At 38.4% G+C, this 21313-nt stretch overlaps 3 protein-coding genes and 1 long non-coding RNA gene across 4 annotated transcripts; 3 read left to right on the plus strand and 1 right to left on the minus strand.

The window, feature by feature from the left end:
* The first annotated feature begins 3546 nt into the window (after positions 1–3546).
* Positions 3547–7530, plus strand: LOC135084745 (uncharacterized). The gene is made up of 7 exons (XM_063979484.1): positions 3547–3634; positions 5004–5121; positions 5358–5436; positions 5793–5917; positions 6248–6381; positions 6669–7172; positions 7419–7530. The coding sequence occupies exons 1-7, from the start codon at positions 3624–3626 to the stop codon at positions 7528–7530; spliced, it is 1083 nt and encodes a 360-aa protein (XP_063835554.1). The 5' UTR covers positions 3547–3623.
* Positions 7531–7582: 52 nt separating this feature from the next.
* LOC135084869 (uncharacterized) lies at positions 7583–8056 on the plus strand. Its single transcript, XR_010259956.1, has 2 exons — positions 7583–7665; positions 7924–8056. It is a non-coding gene; the product is annotated as an uncharacterized LOC135084869 (long non-coding RNA).
* Positions 8057–8084: 28 nt separating this feature from the next.
* Positions 8085–9753, minus strand: LOC135084825 (uncharacterized). Its single transcript, XM_063979567.1, has 2 exons — positions 9690–9753; positions 8085–9400 (listed from the first exon to the last, which is right to left on the minus strand). Exon 2 carries the CDS (start codon positions 9381–9383, stop codon positions 8133–8135), a length of 1251 nt encoding a protein of 416 aa, XP_063835637.1. The 5' UTR covers positions 9384–9400; positions 9690–9753; the 3' UTR covers positions 8085–8132.
* Positions 9754–10145: 392 nt separating this feature from the next.
* LOC135084974 (uncharacterized) lies at positions 10146–15455 on the plus strand. Its single transcript, XM_063979733.1, has 4 exons — positions 10146–10240; positions 10529–11013; positions 11135–13211; positions 13334–15455. The coding sequence occupies exons 2-4, from the start codon at positions 10629–10631 to the stop codon at positions 15276–15278; spliced, it is 4407 nt and encodes a 1468-aa protein (XP_063835803.1). The 5' UTR covers positions 10146–10240; positions 10529–10628; the 3' UTR covers positions 15279–15455.
* The last annotated feature ends 5858 nt before the right edge of the window (positions 15456–21313 follow it).

Below are 21313 nucleotides of genomic sequence, written 5' to 3' on the forward strand. Positions count from 1 at the left end.
TATCTCCATAAAAATATCTTCATTTAATTCCCCATATAAAAATGCTGTTTTCACGTCGAACTGCTTTATTTTAAACCCTTGTTGAGCTGCAATAGCCAACAACAATCTAACACTTGTTGTGTTTACCACTGGACTATATGTTTCTTTATAGTCAATATTATACTTTTGTAAAAAACCTCTTGCCACTAATCTAGCCTTATATCTTCCACCAGGCTTTATTGTAAAAATCCATTTACTTGATATTATTTTTCTATTTCCTGCTTCCTGCCTTTCTACAATTTCCCATGTTTTATTCTTCTCTAAAGATTCTTTTTCTTCATCAATTGCTTTCTTCCATAAATCTTTATCAACACTACTCAAAACTTCCGTAAAAGTTAAAAACGAACTCTCTAAATCATAATCCATTAGCCTAGAAGGTAATCTCCTCTCTCTATTTGGTAAAATCCTTAAACCATCACTGTCTTCAACAGCCGAATCTTCTCTAACCTCCCCTCTCAAATTTATATTTTCTTCAATACAATCTTCAATATTCTCAGTATTTCCACCATCAACTTCAACATCTTCAACTCTATCTTCAAAAACATCAGTAACTCTTTCTTCACAAACACCATTATCTTCAACACCATTTCTAATATCTTCATTAACTTCTTCATTACCAACACCACCGCTTATAACTTCATCACAAGTATCACCATTAATATCACTATTAATATCACCATTAATATCACCATTAATATCACTATTAGTATCACCATTAATAACTTCATCACTAATATCAACACTAATTTCTTTAAATAAATTATTTAAATCACTTAGTCTCACTTCCCTATAACACGTTTTTAAAAACTCACTAACATCACTCTTACTATTATTAAACGTTACATCTCTTGAATAATAGATTTTAAAATGTAAAGGATCCCATATTTTATATCCGTTATTAGTATAACCTACTAAAAGCCCTTTACTGCTTCTTGAGTCAAGTTTATTTAACTGAAAATTATTTTTAAAGTATGTTAATGATCCGAAAATATTTAAGTGTTTTAAATTTGGTATTCTATTAAACCACATCTCCGCCGGTGTTTTAATGTTTACTGTGTTTGAACATCTGTTTAATAAATAAGCAGAAGTTAAAACCGCTTCACCCCATAGTTCATGTGGTAGCTGCATATCAAAGAGTAAAGCTCTTGTTCGTTCCATTAAGGACCTATTTAACCGTTCAGCTTTACCATTCAGTTGAGGAGTATACGGAATTGTATAATCAATATTAATACCTTTGGAAATACAATAAGTTTTAAATTGGTTACTGGTGTATTCTCCACCATTATCACATCTGAATGTTTTAACTGTTGTGTTAAAATGATTTTCCGCCAAATTGATAAAGTTTAAAATTTTAGAAAAAGCTTCGCTCTTGTTTTTAAGAAGAAATACTTTAACAAAATGTGTATAATCATCTAAAAATGTAATAAAATATTTGTAGCCATCCCATGTTTCCTTTCCAATAGGACCACAAATATCACTGTGAATAATTTCTAAAGGTTTAGTAGCTCTATATCTAACAGTTTTGAAAGGTTTTCTACAAAGCTTAGATTGTATGCAGACTTCGCAGATGTCTACATCATCTACTAAATTTCTATCTATACCTAAAACAAGGTCTTTAGTCTTGTTTATAGGTACATGACCTAAGGCACGATGCCAGAAGCCTTTAATAAGGAATGTTTTGTCTGACCTCGAATGCACGACTGACTTTGACATGTCCATTGGCAGTTTCATATAATAAAGGCCATCCTCTCTGCGAACTCCTGTCTGCTTACACTCAGAGTTCTGATCCATGATTTGGCATTGATTTCTGTAAAATTTAACAGTATAATTATCATCAGCTAATTTAGACACAGATAATAAATTCTTTTTAAGTTGGGGTACACATAAAACATTCTTAAAATTAATATTGTCTGTATAAATATTTCCCATGGTGTTAACTGGATGTATGTTTCCATCAGCAGTCATAATTCTATAATTTATGTCTTCTTTGTCATTCAGATAGTTTTCAGACGTAACAATATGACTACTGGTTCCTGAATCCAGGATGAAGTCCACAGTTGTTTTTAAAGGAATAAAATTACTCACATGCTGATGTTGCTGTAGACAGAATTTCGTGTAATGAGAATTATGCTTGCAGTACATACAGTTCGTTTGTTGACTGCACTCCGTATGTTTGTGTCCGAACTTCAGACATCTGAAGCATTGCAGGTTATTATTTTTCCATCCACGATTTGCATTCATATTCTGCCGACAATACTTGGCAATGTGTCCTTTCTTGCCACATTGAAAACAACTCTTGACTACAAATGCGTTGTCATTTGTTTCTATTGCTGACGTAGACGGCGTCATTTCGGGTTTTTCTAAATTTTGATTTTGATTTTCTTTTCGCATAGTAAGTTCTAGATTTATTCTTGATAGTAGATTTATTAGTGTTTTTTCCGAAGTTTGGGTTGACTCCCACGCAGTTCTAAAAAAAGTAAATTTTTCTGGTAAGCTTGATAAAATTTTAATCATGATTTGTTTTTCGTCTATGCTGTAACCCAAATTTCTTAATTTTATTGCTTTATTTTCAATTTCTGCTATGTCAATCATCAAATCCGAATTTGAAAATTTGAATTTCTAAAATTGTTCTAAAAGTTGGCAAATCTGTGTATCTTCATGTCCTAGAAATAATGTGTCAAATTTTTGTAAAATTTCTTTTGTTGTATTGCAATTCAATGCATATACAACAAATTTATCACATAATGAGCTTATTATGATGTATCTTGCTTTTGCATCCTTTCTGTTAAAATCCTTTTTGCTCTCAGCATTATCTTCCAAAACACAATCTATATCTTTCGCTGTCAATAACAATATCAATTTCTTCTTCCAGTTTGTATAGTCTTCTCCTTTTGATAACGTTGATAATTTAAAATTTTCTTCCGACATATTGTAAAATTTTCAAAAACAAATCAGGATAGATCTTTCACTTTTATTCTTCTTATTCAAGAGATAATTCTTACAGCCCTCTGGGTACGTACGCTGGGCCCATAACCTGTTCGAGGAGTGTGCCTCTCCACACAACTCCTGGGAGGTTATTCAATCATAATAACGCCACTTCAATACTCACACACACTTTATTATTAAAATATTATCAAACTCTATTACATATTAAATATTAAAACATTTACAACTGAATCTATCGAAATTCAATAATACAATGATACAATGTCACATTTTCTCGCTTTTCTACACCTGTCATTATTTTCAAACTTTATTCTAATGCTGTTTACTTTTAAAATAAAACCTGCCAGCAACATGTCATCTCATGATAAAATTCTATATCCTAACAATTCCATGGTATAACATGGAAGGGGCAACCCTAAAGAAAAAACAAAAAAAGATATTTTATAGCCACAAGTGACCATAAGAAAATGAATTTAATCCTTCTTAGAAGATGTTGCAACATATTTTATGAAAAAATATTTACTGCCACTATGACATCATTCAATGACGTTGTCAATTTGACTAAACTTTGTGACTCTTTTGGAACCTTGTGATTTGTGACTATTTTGGATTTGGACGATTTTTAACAGAACTTTACTATGACATACTGGTAAGTTTCCAAAGCATTTCGTCCAGCAGTGAACTTTTATTGCAAATATTTCGTTCCTTTTTTTATGGGGCGAAGAAATACACCACGCTCCAGAAGTAAGAGATCAACTCTGTTACAATCCACACGATAGAAGAAATCTTCAAGATCTAGTACTTACGTTGTAAAAGAAGATACAATACTTGCACGATATTAATTAAATACTAGCTTTTCCACGCGGGTTCGCCCGTGTGAATATAGGTTACAGAAACACTTTACCGTCCCCCTTTCAAAAACTAGCGTACCTACTATGTTATTCTTCTTGACACCTAAACCTTCTTCATGAATCTCTATTTTGAAAATTATAAATGACTTGAAAAAATCGAAATGCCTAAGGCGGGAATTATTTATTTATTTTCCATATAAATACACACAGTAAACATTAATATTTTCTGCCAAACTGTGACACAGTTTGTCGGCAGCAGTTCTCACAATACTGTTATTACATAGCCTCTAAATAACATTATACGTATAGGTACAGACGACGGCACGCCAAGTAAAACACCTAGGTTGAATTGCACCACCCCACCCCAATCGCGACCACAACAACCGGTGGCTTCTATATGGAGTTTGACAGACCCTTGACGTTTGTTAAAGTTAAAGTAAGATGGTACAACCCACCCCAAGGCCTCTTTTCTTACTGATAAAATGGTGACCGCCGCTGACTTTTTACACTAAATAAATCTTAATGTTAATCACAAACATAAGACCAATGTTTAAACCAAAACATTTTGTAAACATGCACTCACACTCGCATACACATACACACATACACATAGGTACACACTACACATACACTCACATTGCATCACACAATTGAACCCACGATCTTCCGCTTGCCGGGCGACTGCTCTTCCAACTGAGCTACTTAGACACTGGATGAACCTGATTTTCAAGTGTAATATTGGTGAAAACCGCATGAAAATCCGTCCAGTAGTTTTTAGTTTAAAGCGAAAAGTGACTTCTGAGAGTTCTTAAACCTTCCTCTTGGATCACTCTATTTATTGCGAAGAACTGCATTGAAATCTGTTCTTCTTCTTCTATTCCCAAGCCCTTTTTACCATTATTTGGGGCCGGCTCTCCTTGTTCTTAGGCGCCAGGACAGTGTGCTGCATTGAAATTTGAAATCCGTTGTGTAGTCTAAAAGATATAACCGCACAGACAGCAAGAGCGACTTTATTTCGTACTATGTTAAGAACCAACCGCAGGCCGCTACCAACCGGGCAGCATGGAAAGCATTGGGGGAGGCCTATGTTCAGCAGTGGACGTCCTATGGCTGAGATGATGATGATGTTAAGAACATTACAATAAGTCAATATTCCTTTATTTCCAGCTGTTCACAATGCAACTTCACCGCCCAGTTCGAGAGTGCCCTGAGGATGCATCATCAATTGCACCACGAACCGGCCACTCTGAATGGATACCCTGACTCCAAACCTAAGCTTTTGACTGTAAGCCATACATATTTTTTTTAAATAGACATTATTTTTCCCGTGGATGTTGTAAAGGACAAAATATGCGAACATCAAGCCTCCCCTACCTCTATGGTCCTTATGCATTTCGCTTTTTCCGTCGATGTAATGTTCGTAAAGGCGATTAAGGGACCAATATGCGAACATAAAGGCCTCCCCAACCCCCAAGATAATTGCCAAAAAAACGCTGCTTCAGGAATACCTATACGTTTCAGGAAAAATCAAACACGGTGCCTCGCGCAGCAGCATTGGACGCCTCGTTCTCAAGCACCAAAGAAAGCAAAGGTTTCAAGTGTAAGCATAAAAGAAATGATCTTTTTAGCAAAGCCAGCGTCACCTTCAAGGTGGACAGATGACTATTGCTATTTGCTATCAACCGGTCAATCAACAAATCGTTGGTGATGATGAAAAGCGGTCTAATGGGTTGTGAAGTTGTGATAACAAACAATGGTTTTTCGCGCCCTGGCTGTTTGGCCGTCGTACGCCATGCCAAGGCTCTTATTTACGTCATTTTACATAAGTGAAGATCAGTTCTTTGGCCACAACATTCCTTCATTTAACAATAAAAACCTTTAAGGATCTGGGTTTCCTGAAGATCTAAAGTTTCTGGAACTCTTACATGTACAATGATTTATTTTCATAACTTTCAGTGGCGTCACGAACGTCGTCAGCGACCCGGCTGTTGGACAAGCTGCGCTCGCGCATCACGCGTAGCAGAAGCAGGATCCTCTTCTCACACCCTGAGGAGAGCAGCGAGAACAACCTGAATACTAATGTTAGTAAAGGATTTCTATGTGCTTACACTTGTGCTTTATCCCTGACGTACGCTGATTGTTATTTTATTCATTTGTCTGTCCTCCTATGTCAGACTTTTCCTTATAAATCACTATCTATTAGCTAAAACAGCGTGAAAATCAGTTGCTTTGAGTATCGCAAATAGACAGTCTACGGAATCCTGTATTCTAATTTGTGTGACCCTACTAAATACCTCAAATATCTCCATAAAAAACGTTTAGTTTTTCCGCTTCCAAAAAACTTCCAGCAATCTTTCCTCTTGGCAAGAATATTGCAGTGCAAAAAATATTTTATTTATATTTTCCAACAGGATCATTCAATATCCAGCGACTGTACATCCAAAGCTTTGGAGTCTTCAATGTCTAAGAGCAGTGCCATCACCACGCCCCTTGTGGAGACCAAGGAAACCTATGGATGCCATCTGTGTTCTTTTGATGCTGATCGGTAATTTTTCTGTCACATGTACCTAGGTCGCTTACTTACAACATTGTTAGTTTCTATCGATTGATGTCCACTGCTGGACAAAGGCCTCTCCCAAGGATTTCCATAACGGCCGGTCCTGCACTGCCCGCATCCAGGTGCTATATGCGATCTTTAGCGATCATCAGTCTACCTAGTGGGAGGCCTGCCTTCACTACATTTTTTCGCCCGTGGTCGCCACTCGAGAACTCTTCTGCCCCATCTAGGTTTACTAAAGAGATACGTGATAAATATTAAATATCTAATTTCAGCATCACAGTCTTGGACAGGCATCTCCTCAACGACCACAAGATCGGCCTCGACAACCTCCTCAAGTTAGTTTTAGCTAAAACAAAAGACGGCCTATCCGAGGAATGCCCGAACCAATCACTATACGGAATCCGACAACCATACTACAAGGCTACAGACGAAATCATCGAAGAAGGCGAATTTGTCATAGAAACAGTATCTCCCAAGATCCGAATACTGAAACATACGTCAACTAACACAGATATACAGTGGAATGACATACCAGATTTGAAAGACAATTGTAGGATGATAACCAAAGAATTGGAGAAGTTAATGAAGTATCCAGTGGAAAAATGTGACAAGGATGAGTTGCTAGCTAAGATGCAGACGTTGAATGAGTGTATGGGGAAATTTGTAGATTCTACGAACACGATCAAAAGGGTGCTGACGAAGGAATATGATTCGAAGACCAGCGTCAGAGATAGGCTGAGCACTGCTGAGCCGTTTTTCGATTTGGGGCTAGGAGAGTAAGTATGAACTGTTTTAAAGTGGTTCTACAACAAAATAGTAGGGAATGTAGGGATAGGGACCACAGACACTACGGGAGGACTCGCTAAGGTTTTTCCTAAGAGAATTACTAAATGACACAATTTTTTTTGCTTAGCACCAATAATTTTGTAAAACACAGAGATTGGAAATCAAGTTAAGTTTGCAAAGTATACTTCAAAATTATTGAGTATATTTTCATGTTCTTCTGATTAAATTCCTTTCAGATTTCAAGAATTTATCCTACAGGACTACACAACCTTCACTGGTTATGTGTCATTGGCAACAAAGCCGTTGATCCTGCCAGAAGTTGCAGTTGGTGGGATAGGGAGGGATTAGATGTCAAGTAAAAATGAACAACTTTGTCTATTTTAAAATCAATTGTTTTTACAGCCAAGACACTCCACGAGACTGGGAGAAAGCTCACAGTGAAAAAATGGAGAGGAGTCGGAATAAATACGGAGATGCAAGCAGGTAAAGATTTATGTGAATCATTTGCTAACGGCACGTCAAGCTTTACACTGAGTAATCTTATGTAGTTGTAATAGTTGCTATTTTGCAACAAAAATGTAAATTATGATGTGCTGTCGACTGCACAATCACTTCGATTAGTAATATGTACTCGTAGATAGCTTGAGGTTTTTAGGCGATAAGTTATACTGGTCCTTCAAATCGGATGATAAGTTATACTGGTCCTTCAAATCGGATCTCATCATTATGTTTTTGTTTCAGGAGCAGCAAACCAAAATTTTCTTCAGAGAGCTTTTATTTTTGACTCGAAATAATTGTTTTTATAATAAGACATTCGTTAGGTATTTAGAAATTGTATTTTTTTGTTACTAATAAATGTGTATAATTTGGGAAAGTTCGTTTTAATCGAGTAAGTTATCAGATAATAGGAATAAAACTTTATTTCAAAAATAAATATTCAAAAAATACAATTAAAAATGCTCACAATGATTGCATCCTCCATTTGCATTTCCTTGTTTTTCTTCGGAAGGGTTTCTACAATGTTCACATATTAGTGCCCCTGCCTCAACTTTGCTATGATTCTGATAATGGCAACACAGCATATAAACACATTTCTCGCATTTCCCTTCCTGCAGCATTTTATGATAGCAACACTCATGTTTGAAAATGGAATCTCCTGCTGACAGCTGCAAATCGTTTGTCTGGCAACACTTGCAAATTGCCGTATCAACTGGTTTATTTTCCAACTCACTATCAGAGTTTTCTTTTGTGTTTTCTTGATAAGTGTTAGTTTTTACAACTGGCAATACCCTAGGTCCGTTTCTAATCAGTGGTCTATTATGGTCATCTAGATTTTTTGACATTTCATGTCGTCGTACAGTCGCGAACATTCTGTTCACTTCTTCGATAGCATCTTTCGATTTCGTCTTCTCTTTCAAAGAATATTTCAATTCTTCCACTTTCATTTGAGGGATTGAGGAAGATTTGTGTTTTATTAAGTCTATTGAAAAGTGAGAAGACTTCGCGTTAGTAGGTTGTGAATAATTTACTATTTTGAAATTATTCCCATTGTTGTTGCTAGTTTCATCGATTGAAAGTTGGAATATTCTGCTCATTGTGAGCTTTGGTTTAAGGTCTATTTTAGATTGACTCTCAGTAGCTACTGATACATCTTTCATTACAACTGTTTTACTGTTATTACTTTTGATATCAAGCTTTTTACTCTGAAACACTGTTAGGACTTCTTTTAGCAAACTGAGATCTTGGGTCAGGTCAGTTTGAGACGTTTGAACAATTTTTGTGCTCAGAATCTTTGTTTTCATATTCCTTTCATTAATCTCATTTCTTTTATCACTATGTTTATTATCAGCGTTTGATATGTCTTTCAGATTGGTTTTCAGATTGTATTCTTTGCTGTGATCATAAGTGTGAATCACAGTATCTTTTTTATCAACTTTGTTGTGATCACAACTTCTTTTATTAATGTTATCGTGCTTTTTACGACATATAGGACAAGGTCTTGCTATTTTCCCATGATCTTCGTTACAATTGTGTGTATTATTTGAATTTAAACACATGGCACAAATGAATCTTTTATTGGCAGCGTTTATGAGATTATGTTTGCATTTCTCTTTCTCCATTTTGGTTTTGGGCTTTGTGTCTTCGTTTTGGAAAGTAGTTATGTGAATCTTAACTTTTTTGTAGTTAACGCTTGATATCATAAGAGTTGTGTGAATGTCTGTAAAGAAATTATCAATTATTAAAAAGTAGCCGAGAACCTCGTTCACATTGTCATGATTGTTTTTATTGAGTTATCAAGAAAAAGTTCTTGAGTGGCGACCACGAGCCGGAAGACGTAGCGTGGGCAGGCCTCCCACTAGGTGGACCGACGATCTGGTGAAGGTCGCGGGAGGTGCCTGGATGCGAGCGGCGCAGGACCGGTCTTTGTGGAAATCCTTGGGGGAGGCCTTTGTCCAGCAGTGGACGTCTTTTGGCTGAAACGAACGAACCAAGAAAAAAATACTTACCAATAAAATGACTATGGGATCACACATTTACATTAAATAGGATTATTTAAATTGTACATTTATAACTACAAAATTATCAAGTTGTAAAGTAAAAAATAACTGCGTAGTTATTCTAAAAAATATACACACAAAACGTGTCATCGAAAATATTGATATTTTTTGACAGTGTTGTCAAATTCTATTAAAAAAAATATTCGAAAGAAAGGATAAAAAATATTAATTTGGAGGTTAATAAAACAGTTTTAATTTTAAAGTAAAGTAGAGAGTAAGCATTATTTTGAAATGTTCAACAATCAAAATTAACAATTTCCCCACTATAAAAGTCAAAGCTTTAATTCAGATTGATTTTGTAATTATGTATTTGCTAAAAAAAGGAGTCTTAATAAAAACTGTTCTTCAAAATACAAAACCTGGCAGAAGAACCACAACAACACTTGACAGTTAGAATATCAGTCATCTGTCAACTTTATAACGACAAAAATTTTCCGTAAAAATATTTGTAAACAAATGTGAAAAGTTTATAAAAATTGCGCTAGTCGTATTGGACAAAGGTATGACTTGATCCCAAATTCTAGTTCTTTGCCACCACATTATTATATTACAAGCTTTGCTTGGGCTTAGGCCTCTCACTAGGTGGACCGACGGTCTGGTGAAGGTTACGGGAAGAACCTGGATGCGGGCGGCGTAGGATCGGTCGTTATAGAAATCCTTGGAGAGGCCTTTGTCCAGCAGTGGACATCATTTGGCTTAAACGAACGAACGTACGAAGCTTTGCTTAGTTTGAGTGCCATTTGGGTCTTGAGGCAGGTAACTATTGTGATTTATTTATTTTTTTGCAGAATCAATCCAAGACACTCATATTCCTATAAATTTTGAACTTCTAAAGTCACCAGTAAGACGAAGATGCAAAAATCCATAGATATAATGATAAAATAAGAAATGAAAGAGAGCAAAGGAGTTTATGTAACTAAGCACAATATAAAAGAGGACCAGTTAAACAGAAATTACCAGTTGTACACGAGTAAAATAACAAGAGATTATAGATACCAGACTAGTACTAGAGACGCTGGTGTCCAGTATAATTACAGAAGGGACAATGTCATATGCACATGCAGGAATATATCTGGTTTAAGAAGGCATCAAGAAGTGCGGTACTTTAGTGGACTTCCAAAACAGATATATGCGTACCATGGTTCGAGGAGTTTTACAGATATAGGAGTGGGAAGTGTGAAGGCCTTTCAGAGGAAGAAAGTGAAGAGGATTTACTTGCCTGAGACCGACGATCGGGGGGTAGGAAGCTCTGATTTGTCATCGTTTATCAGTCGTAAGTTATCTAAAATTATTTCTAACAAGGACATTCTGTTTATAAGGTCACCTCCTCTCTAACTCTTGCTAAATTAAATTAAGTCTAATATTTTTCATTCCTTTTAATTTTCTCGTTCAAGGAAGAACCAGGTACTACCGAAGTAGTTTCTACAATCACAAAAAAACATCGTCGAAATGCGTGGGAGGTGTGATCGAAGGCAACACTGATGTCCTCAACGAGAAACTGTCGCCGATAGTGCACACCAAATCTGGCACAACTAGTCCTAGCATACCTTCGGTGGAAGAGAAGAAAAATGTTGAGATCGGGAGTAATACACATGAAAAGAGCTTTGTGACAACGTCAACCCAGATACAGGATGGGGATGTGCAGAAAGAAGAAGACACCAAAGAAGTAATTGAAGTCATTGTAGAACAAAACCAAACGAAAGATATTTCTAGGAAAAGCACTAAAGAGAAAAAATCGAAAGAAGGAATCGCGACTTCAACTGAAGAACCACATGCGAAGCGCATAAGCAAAAGGGCACAGGAAGCCGAAAGGGTCTTTTCTTCAGATTCTCTTGTCCAACACGTTCATGATTTGGAACACCCGAGCGAAGATAAGCAAGCAAGTCCTATGTTCATAGATCCCATGGAAAACAAACTTGAACGTGAATACAGAAAAATGTTTAGCACGAAATCTAAAGAATCAAAAGAACAAAAGCCTAGTACAGACGAGAAACCTGAAGCGGAAATGAAAAGCACTTCTGTATTGCGACGTCGTTTCGAAGCACTGAGAAGGGGACTTGCTAAGAAGGAGGATTCGAAAAAAAATGCAGTTTTGGCTAATAAAGATTCCAGTAACGTTAGCGCACCCAGTCATAGAGATGTTTCTATAGCTTCTGATCCACCGTCATTAGAAGCTAGGTCTTATTCTAATACCAAAGTTTACAGCCCGTTTCAAAATGCAGATCAAGACAAGGCTTCAACTTCCAAAATGTATAAAAAGTCTTTTATAGGAAGGAAAGATTGGACAAGACCTGAGGATTATGATAGCGAATGCCAAGGTGTAAAAGGCATGTTCAAACTGTGGGGAAAGAAATTCAATTTAGACGACGAAGACTCTTCCCCAGGACCTTCTATTGATGTATCGAAAAAGCCGAAAGATAAAATTCCAGCGACCGAAAGCGAGAGTAAAAAGGAAGGGAAAAAGTTTTTCTTCTTCAAGAAGAAAAGCAAAGATAAAACTAAGCAACCGTACAAGCAGAAGAAAGGTGTAACAGCTGGTCGTTGCGAAGTCGGCGATGGACTGATGATCAAAATTGGAGCAGCAAATAGTCCACCGGCTGAGAAAGAGAGAAAAAAGGAAATAAAGCAGATCCCTGAAAACTACGAAGAGATGCTGCGGAAAGCCTGGCTTCAACAATTCCTAGCGCAAACCATAGATTCAAGACCGAGCGTCAAGATAAGATGGAACAACAGTGCTTACGCTACTAGCAGTAGCACCGTATTTGAAATCATGGAAAACGTTTACAAAGATACTGGAGTTGTTTTCAGATCGAAAAGTGAAGTTACCACAGGTGAATCCTCCTATTACAAATCGTTCACGAAACAGCATGTCAATTTTGTCCAAGATATAGAAGCGTGGATGATACCAAAATTTATTCCAGATAAAGCTACGCCAATCAGAATTGGTAAAGACGAGAAAGGAGATAAAAAAGACAACATCGAAGTAAGAATATCAGATCAGAAATGGTTCATAGACAAATCGAAGGCGTTTGCTCAAAAAATCGAAGTTGTCCTACATTCTAAAAACCTTGTTCCACATCAAAAAGATCCCAGTTCTGAGTATTTAAGGATAGACATTCCCAAAGGCTTCTTTACTGATTCTAGCAGCGATAGCACTGGTCCAATGCACACTAGTAACGAAGAAGTGTACAAAATCGTAGAATATGAGTCACCTGATGCATCTAATAATTTTCTTAGAAGAAACAGAAATATTGAAGTCGGAGATCATTTGAATAAAGACATCAAAGTAACAGTAAGTGTGAAGGATAGCAAAGAATTTGAATCGAATATTCTAGAAACTGTTATAAAGAGACCGCCAATTCACAGGGATGTGGTCATACAAGGCAGTAATGTGTATATTCCGAAAAGATGCAATGTTATTGGAGTTGGCATTATTACACAAAAAGATATCACGAGAATGAGAAAACCTATGTAAGTATATTATTTATTTCTAAAACTTAAAAAAAAATCTTAGTTGTGATGTGATGTTTCGTTTCCGTTTAAATCTTTAGGGATAGATTGTTGGCTATTAACTATATTGCTCTAAATTACAGATTAAAAATTCAAGACGACTATTCGGAGGAAGACTCGGATCACACAGTTAATCATACCCACAACAAAAGCAAATTTGCAGAGAGCTACCTTCAAGAATACTACCGTCATTGGACACCGTTGGGCATCGACTTCTTCTCGTGGTGCGTCAGCGATTCACATTTGCAATGCTGCTCAGAGAACTCGCACACGACTGTGAATAATCAAGGAGACGGGTCTAAGTCCTGCCCAAACATTTACGATGATTACCAAGCATCTACAGTCATCTCCTCGTGTGGAACATCCTGCTGCAGCCATTGCGGCCCATGGGAAGAAGAACCGAAGAGGGAAGACCTTATGACAAAATTCTTCAGCAAATTCCGGTCGAAATGCAAATCAGAACCTCCAAACATCGGTTCTGCCAAAAGAATCCTTCCAAAAGATTCTTTGGAAGTTTTTAAACGGAGAAAAATTTACGCAGCGAGCAACAAATCTAACTGGGTATGCTCTGACGATAGACCGTACTCCATTCCGAGTATTGAAAGCAAAGGAGCTCAGGATACGTTGACAGACTGCCCAAAATTAAAGAAGACATGTTACAAACCACCAGAGTCGAAGCCAAAGAAGAAAGTTTGTAGAAAACACGTCTCGTTGCAAGATTGCGACACTATGAATGAATCTTTAGCAGAACAGTTAGCTGATAAATGTCCACCAGGGATATTGTCGTTCAAGGGTGCCTCGAAATGTGATGTTTGTAATAAAAAAGGCGGGGTGTGTCCGAAACACCCGAAAGTAATTCCAGCGCCAACATGTGCGATTCCACCGCCAAACCAGCCTTGCAAGGAGCCGCCGAAAAAGCCTCCGTGTCCTTCGCCCCCGATGTCGCCATGTCCATCGCCACCTAAGTCGCCTTGCCCGTCGCCACCTAGGTCACCTTGCCCGTCACCACCTAAGCCCCGGTGCCCGACACCACCTAAGCCTCAGTGCCCATCACCACCTATGTCACCGTGTCCTTCACCTCCTCCAACGCCTCCCTGCGGCTCACCCAAGAGATCTGAAGTGCGTATCGCTTCACCCTGCGTTCCTAGTCCACCCTGCATGCCTAGTCCTCCATGCCCACCCAGAAAGCCAGCCAGATGCGGTTCACCATGCTCGCCGCCCATACCGCCCTGTAAACAGAAATCGCCACCGTGCACGCCGCATATGTCTAAACGAAAGCCTCCACCGTGTTCGCCACCTCCCTGTTCAACTCCAAAAAGGAGGTCATGCCCTCCATCTCCACCTTGTCTAGCTCCGAAAAAAAGATCATGTCCCCCGTCTCCACCGACATGTCCACCGTCACCTCCACCTTGTCCGCCGTCGCCTCCACCTTGTCCGACCCCGAAAAGAAGACCTTGCCCTTCCCCGCCCCCTTGTCAAACTCCAAAAAAGAAACCTTGTCCCCACTCGCCCCCTAGATGTCCTCCGTCACCACCTCCTTGCCCCACTCCAAAGAGGAAGCCTTGTCCTCACTCCCCACCAGTATGCCCCCCTTCACCTCCCCCTTGCCCCTCTCCTCCAAAAAAGAAACCCTGTCCCCATTCGCCACCGTGTCCACCCTCGCCTCCCCCTTGCCCCTCACCTCCGAAAAAGAAACCCTGTCCGCACTCGCCACCGTGCCCACCTTCGCCACCCCCTTGCCACACTCCAAAACGAAAGCCATGCCCACATTCACCACCTCCTACTCCACCGCCTTGTCCCACTCCAAGAAGAAAACCCTGCCCACCTTTACCACCAAAATGTCCTCCATCACCGCCTTCCTGTCCATCAACACCCCCATCCTGCCCACCAACGCCCCCTCCATGTCCTTCGCCACCCAAAAGAAAAACATCCCCACCTTGCCAAACGTCCCCACCCCCCCTGCAAAGGCAAAGTCATGCCCGGACCCAAGTCACAATGCAAGAAAGCGTCACCCTCGCCGTCATGTAGAAATGCACCGAAGAATAAAAAGAAGAAGTCACGGTCACCTTCGCCGTGCTCCCCACCACCTACACCTCCGTATCAGTACGATCCTTGTCCCCCTAGACCGCCCCCTCCACCCCCTTGTCCCCCTAAACCAAAACCCCCTTCCAGATGTGACACTCCTCCCTGCACCCCACCTCCACCCCCGCTGCCGCCTTGCCCACCCCCGCCCCCGCCGCCCCGGCCCCTTTGCGATGCCTGCAAAAAATGCCCAAGCCAAGAATTCCCGTGGCCGTTGAAAAATCAAGTCTCAAACCAGTCTTTAGTCTCAGGAAACATATCCTTGGTATCAACTTGCTCAGAGACTCCGTCAGTTCGTCCACCGTCGCCACCTTGTCCAGAACCTAAAATTGCTTTAGTACCTCCCGTTGAGGTAGCAAAGTGTAAGAAAGGATGCTCATTCCTCCCACCAGAATGCCCTAAACCTAAACCTTGTCCACCACCTCCCTGCAAATCACCACCAAGAGTATCAGGTATATTCCTGAAAATGAAGGCTTCGAAAAAAGTTTGCTCCAAAGAATGCTCTGCTTGGGAGAGTCCTCCACAATGTCCTGAAAAGAACAATTCAGAGGACGACATTACTATCAACATCAAGCACGGGACCGCTAGCACAGAAGAAATAAGAGAAGGATACAATATCAAGGTGCAAGACGAGGACGGAAGAACTTTATACGAGAGATGCGACTACCAAAAGAAACGACCATCAATTTTGAACGATGTGTACAAATCTAACCTTCATCATCATGTCTCTACTTCAATTGTACAGAATATGGCTATGGAAGAAAAAAGTAATACAGATCTACAAGAAGCTAAAAGTGAAACAAGTGTTGCTAATTTAATAGAAATCAACTTTAAATTAAAAGTAACTCAAGGAGATAAAACTACTGAAATTAATATCGGAAACGATAATGTTCCTGAGAAACCTAAAATAAATACAAATGATCAGATTGGTCAAACATCACATGAAGTGTTCATGTTGAAAGACCAGGCTGAACAATGCACTGAAGAAGCTAATGATAAAAATGATATCAACATCAAGATTGTTATAAAGAATTACAAGCAAAAGAAAAAAAGTGATAAGAAATACAATACTGAAGTGGAAGAGTTTACTCAAAAGATATCGGAAAAATTCCAAACCGTGTCAACTGGTTACAGTGATCTCGCTCCTGAAGACTCAGAACAGAAAGAAAAAGTTGCACATATTGAGGAAAATGCAGAAAACGTGTACTCTGTTCACAGAACAACTATTAATCTCAATTCTTCGAATGAGGTATCCAAAACACAAATGGCTAGTCATGAAAATGTTAGCGAGGAGTATATTGCAAGAGAACCTATAGACCTAATGGCTTCCTCGCGTAGTGCTACTGGAAAATCTGGGACTGAGCATTCTGAGAGCAAAATAGAAGATGCACCAAGTAGAAAGGGCAGTCAGGGCGAAAATATAGAAAGAAACTCAAAGGACAGGCCAAGCGCACGTTACTCCATGACCGACACAGATGACCAAGAAGTTGCAGCCGATTTGGGCAATATCAGCGATTTCAATAGTGCTGAAATGCTGGCCGAATCTTTGACGAAGGAAGAGAAGAAAAAGTTACTGAAGAAGGTGTTTGAAAAGGCCAGTAAGAGCCGAAAAATGAAGAACAAAGAAAAATTAAAACAGTTGAGAGAGATGCTGAAAGTTATTTTAACATCGGACAGCAGTGAACATGAAGACATGGCAGTGACCAGTAATGACTTGGTAAAAGAAATGACATACGCGTCGTTGAAGCCCAACTATTTTAGAGATACAGATAGTATGAATAATTATTACAAAATTGACAGTTCTGTTATATCGTCCGCTAAAGAAAGTCATATGAGGCCAAATCTGAACTATCCTACGGAAAATATCAGCCAGTGCAGTGTCAGAGACAGTGAGGGTGCTTCTTCTGATGATGATAAGGAAAAGCAAGGCTGCCTCTGCAGTACTTTGGCTGCTAGGTTGAATATGTGTAAAGCGAATGACGTCAGTGGTGTCTGCTGCTGTAAGAAGCCGAATAAAATTGACGAAGAAACGTGTTGCGATCTACGAACCGAGGAAGACTTCTTCCTTCTCAACTACAAGACCATTGAATACATCGACGTTGAGACACAGAACTCGAAATTTATTTGCAGCAGTAAAAACTTTTCTGTGCACAGCCGAGCTATATCTGGGTCTATTAGAAACTGCATCGATGTCAAAACAGTTAGAGATTCTGATATATGCAGTCAGAAAGTTAAGAAAACATTTTCGCCACATGCAAGCCATATCCGACCATGTGAGATGAACAAACTGAACAGAAATACTATGTTGGGCTTAACAGATGAAGATAAAGTGTATCTTCTTAATGCAAAACCGACTAAATTGTCGATACGGCACAACGTGTCCAAGGTATCACAGGAGAGGAGTCACGGAAAGCATCGAAAGAAGTTTTTGGGGAAATTTGAAAGACCGGCTGATATACTTCAGTGCTACGAAACGAAGAAGGCTGTTCTTGAGATATATGCTGAGAAAACATTGTCGGACGAAGGCGAACATTTGGTTGCTAAGCTCCCTAAATTCGTTATAAATAAAGAGAGTGAACTGGAGAAGAACTATGAGGAATACGCGGAATCGTATCGGGATATGCACAGAAATTATGTCACGTCTGTTAATCGGTAGGTTTTTGATCTTTGTTTGGTTTTTATATGAATTTGTGTGGTTTTTGGATTATACAGTTTTGTTCAATCAATTCATTTGTTTGATTTATGAAATCCAAAGTTCATTGCCTATAGCAAAAACAAAATACTCAGTATTCAGTTGTTTAGGGACACTTTTTAAGGGTCTTTTTGAAAGTTATTTTAAAACTTGTAGGTATAGATTGAACAAATATACCAGGAAATCGATATTGCTCACTCAGAAAACAGCAACAAAATTATTATTATCATAGGTATTGGGTTCCAACACTAATATTCATTCATTGTTTCATTCGTTCGTTTGTATTTGAGCGCCATCGCGCCCAGTAGCGTTTCGTACTCCGGCCATTACACTTGTGATTATGCTGTATTATCTTAAACTGTGCAGACCTGGCAATAAACTAAATTAGTGAAACACGGCTTTTCAATCATCAACAACTCCGCTGCCCTACAATAGGGGACTGTAGGATGGATCAATGTAGGTACATTTTGTTTGGAGAAAGAAAGGAACAAAAACAAATTAAATGCAACACTATTTATTTCTATTTAGAAATACATACGAAAAGTAGAAAAATACAAAATCGCAGAACACACACGGTTCTTAATTATGGAATTAAATTAAAATTAATTATATTACCAGAAAGACTAGGACTCTTGGACGGTATCAATAATAAAATTATAAAAACTTATTTCATACTCTTTCATATTCATTTTCACTTAGGATTATATTAAAATCTACAACCCGGTCCAGTTAACTGCGTACCTGGCAGCCGTGACGTCACATCCACGCTTTGTACTAGCCGTACAGAAACTTTCGAGTTCAAATCGTTTGCGTATTCGAATCGCCATCAAAAGATTTAGTACAAAAACTACAACAGCGCCCTTGTGAACGTGTCGTAAAGTGAACTTAGCATGAGAAATGGTTGCACGAAACTTATTTTGAGAATCAAAATTGTCACGTTATCGTTTAATTCGAAGGTTGAGTATCGAATTTTGTCGAATACGCAAACGATTCGAAGACGAATGTTGTTCATGCTAGAGGTACTCGGCTGAACCATTTAAGAACCTAGTAAGGGACACTTTTTCAGATTTTCGTTTTTTGTCATAAATCACCTTAGAATTAAGGTCTCCACAGGATGTGAAGACAGAAATCGCTCTATTACACTTAACACCGGAGAAACGCGTTGCTAAAAACCTAGTAAGTCCAATTCAAATCTGCAAAAACCATTATCAAAACCTAGCAAGTTACAATGACCATTTAAAACCTAGTAAGTGCATGGACTTACTAGGTTTCAAAATGGTCAATGTGACTTACTAGAGGTAAAATGCTACTGTAATTTAAATATTATTTCGAGTTCTGTTGGCTGACACTCGATAACCATATCAAAATCTGGGGACTACATGAGTACTGATTCATATTCGATTTTGATTTTGATTTTTACGAGGCACTTTTGTCAAAAAAATAATTTTTAGTGTTAGTAAAGAGCATAAAACTTGCAATTTTTAACTAAATATATTCTTTTATTCCATAAAGTATACTTTAGTAACTAATCTTTAATATAAACATCGGAAGTTATCCAAATCTTTAAGCATCTTAGCAGGGCAAATGAAAATGCGTTTTTTCGCTCTCCTGTAAAATTTGCTCCGCTGCACTTACTAGGTTCTTAAATGGTTCAGCCGTACTGTACGGCTAGCACGAAAAACTTTCGAGTTCAAATCGTTTGCGTATTCGAATCGCCATTAAAAGATTTAGTACAAAAACTACAACAGCGCCCTTGTAAACGTGTCGTAAAGTGAACTTAGCATGAGAAATGGTTGCACGAAACTGATTTTGAGAATCAAAATTGTTATGTTATCGTTTAAGAGACCATCGATTTATCAGTTCAGTATGGGCATGTATGGAAGTGCGCACATTACACCGATTTGATTTGGCCGATTTTTCTTACAAATTAAAATCGGGCTCAACTATCGGCCAGCTTAAAATCGATGGTCTGCGGCGCGCCTAGACTAATCCGATGGTTGAGTATCGAATTTTGTCGAATACGCAAACGATTCGAAGACGAAAGTTGTTCATGCTAGAGGTACTGGTACAGACGGGGCGAACGCAGGGAGGTGTGCGGGTAAGTGGGAGGGAGAGTCGCATTCCAGCGAGGTGCGCAGTAAATTCGACCGGGTTGTATGCGTTAAAAGATAAGTTGCACAATATTATAATCTACTTATTCTTTCTTTATATTCTTACTGGTGGGTAATTTATAACATAAACTACTGTGGGCTGAGTGTGAGTTTAAATCAAACGCGCTCACTCACTAGTAAGCGCGTTTAAAAAATGTAGGTATGAAAATTTTAGTTTTTACGTTTCCCGCTAGGGGCGCTGTACAATCCGTCATACATTTAATGTCATTTTTTGACGCGCTTTATGAGCGCGTTTATTGTAAACTCACACTAGGCCCTTTGCTCCCTATTTAGATTTACCGTAGATTGTATTACAAAATAACAATTTCTACGCACGTTAGTGTTGAATAATGATGGTAGATTCTGATTATTTCTCCGAAGACCTGTCGAAGACTACAGTGCAGTTTGCTTAAGGGCTACATCTACAATAGACTCCATCAAGGAAAATGCACATTAGAAACCTAGGCACAATATAGGGTGTATTTTGCCTGTTCATATTACTGTTCACCGAGAGATGGCGCTAACTGTATATTCGCAGATATGAAGAAAATAAAAAGGTAGAGTAATACTTATAAGAATAATGCTTAATGACAAATGATCGTAATTAGTAAAGAACTTAAGAATAATAAGTTCGAAAAAACTGGGTGAAACTACCTATAGCGCCATCTGTGAACACCAGAGCAAAGCTGGTGCGAGCAGTACAATATAATTTTATCAAAATTTTACAAAGAACACCATATTTCCAATATTTTACCTAATGTAAATAATTAATAATTTTATCAAAATTGAAATAAGTTACAATCAAATATTGTGATGATCATTTCCCTAGGATTAATTAAAAGATCTAATAAATAGTGGACGGTTATCGTGATTACAGACTTTAATGCTTTGGCTTAAAGTTTCAAGTTGATTACACGGTGTCCTCTTCCCTGGCCATTTATAATCTTGTCTGGAATATCAAAACATAACAAAGTTAAAAAAAAATCATAACAAAAAAATAGCACTACGAAAAAAATGACTAAAAGTGATTTCCCAAAACCAAACACAAAGTGCTTTAGATACAATCACACTATAACACAAACACTTACCTTTACCAACGATAGATATTTCACACATACAATGAAATATAGGGTGAAAAG

Source organism: Ostrinia nubilalis, chromosome 27, assembly GCF_963855985.1.
Source record: "Ostrinia nubilalis chromosome 27, ilOstNubi1.1, whole genome shotgun sequence".
Taxonomy (NCBI): domain Eukaryota; kingdom Metazoa; phylum Arthropoda; class Insecta; order Lepidoptera; family Crambidae; genus Ostrinia; species Ostrinia nubilalis.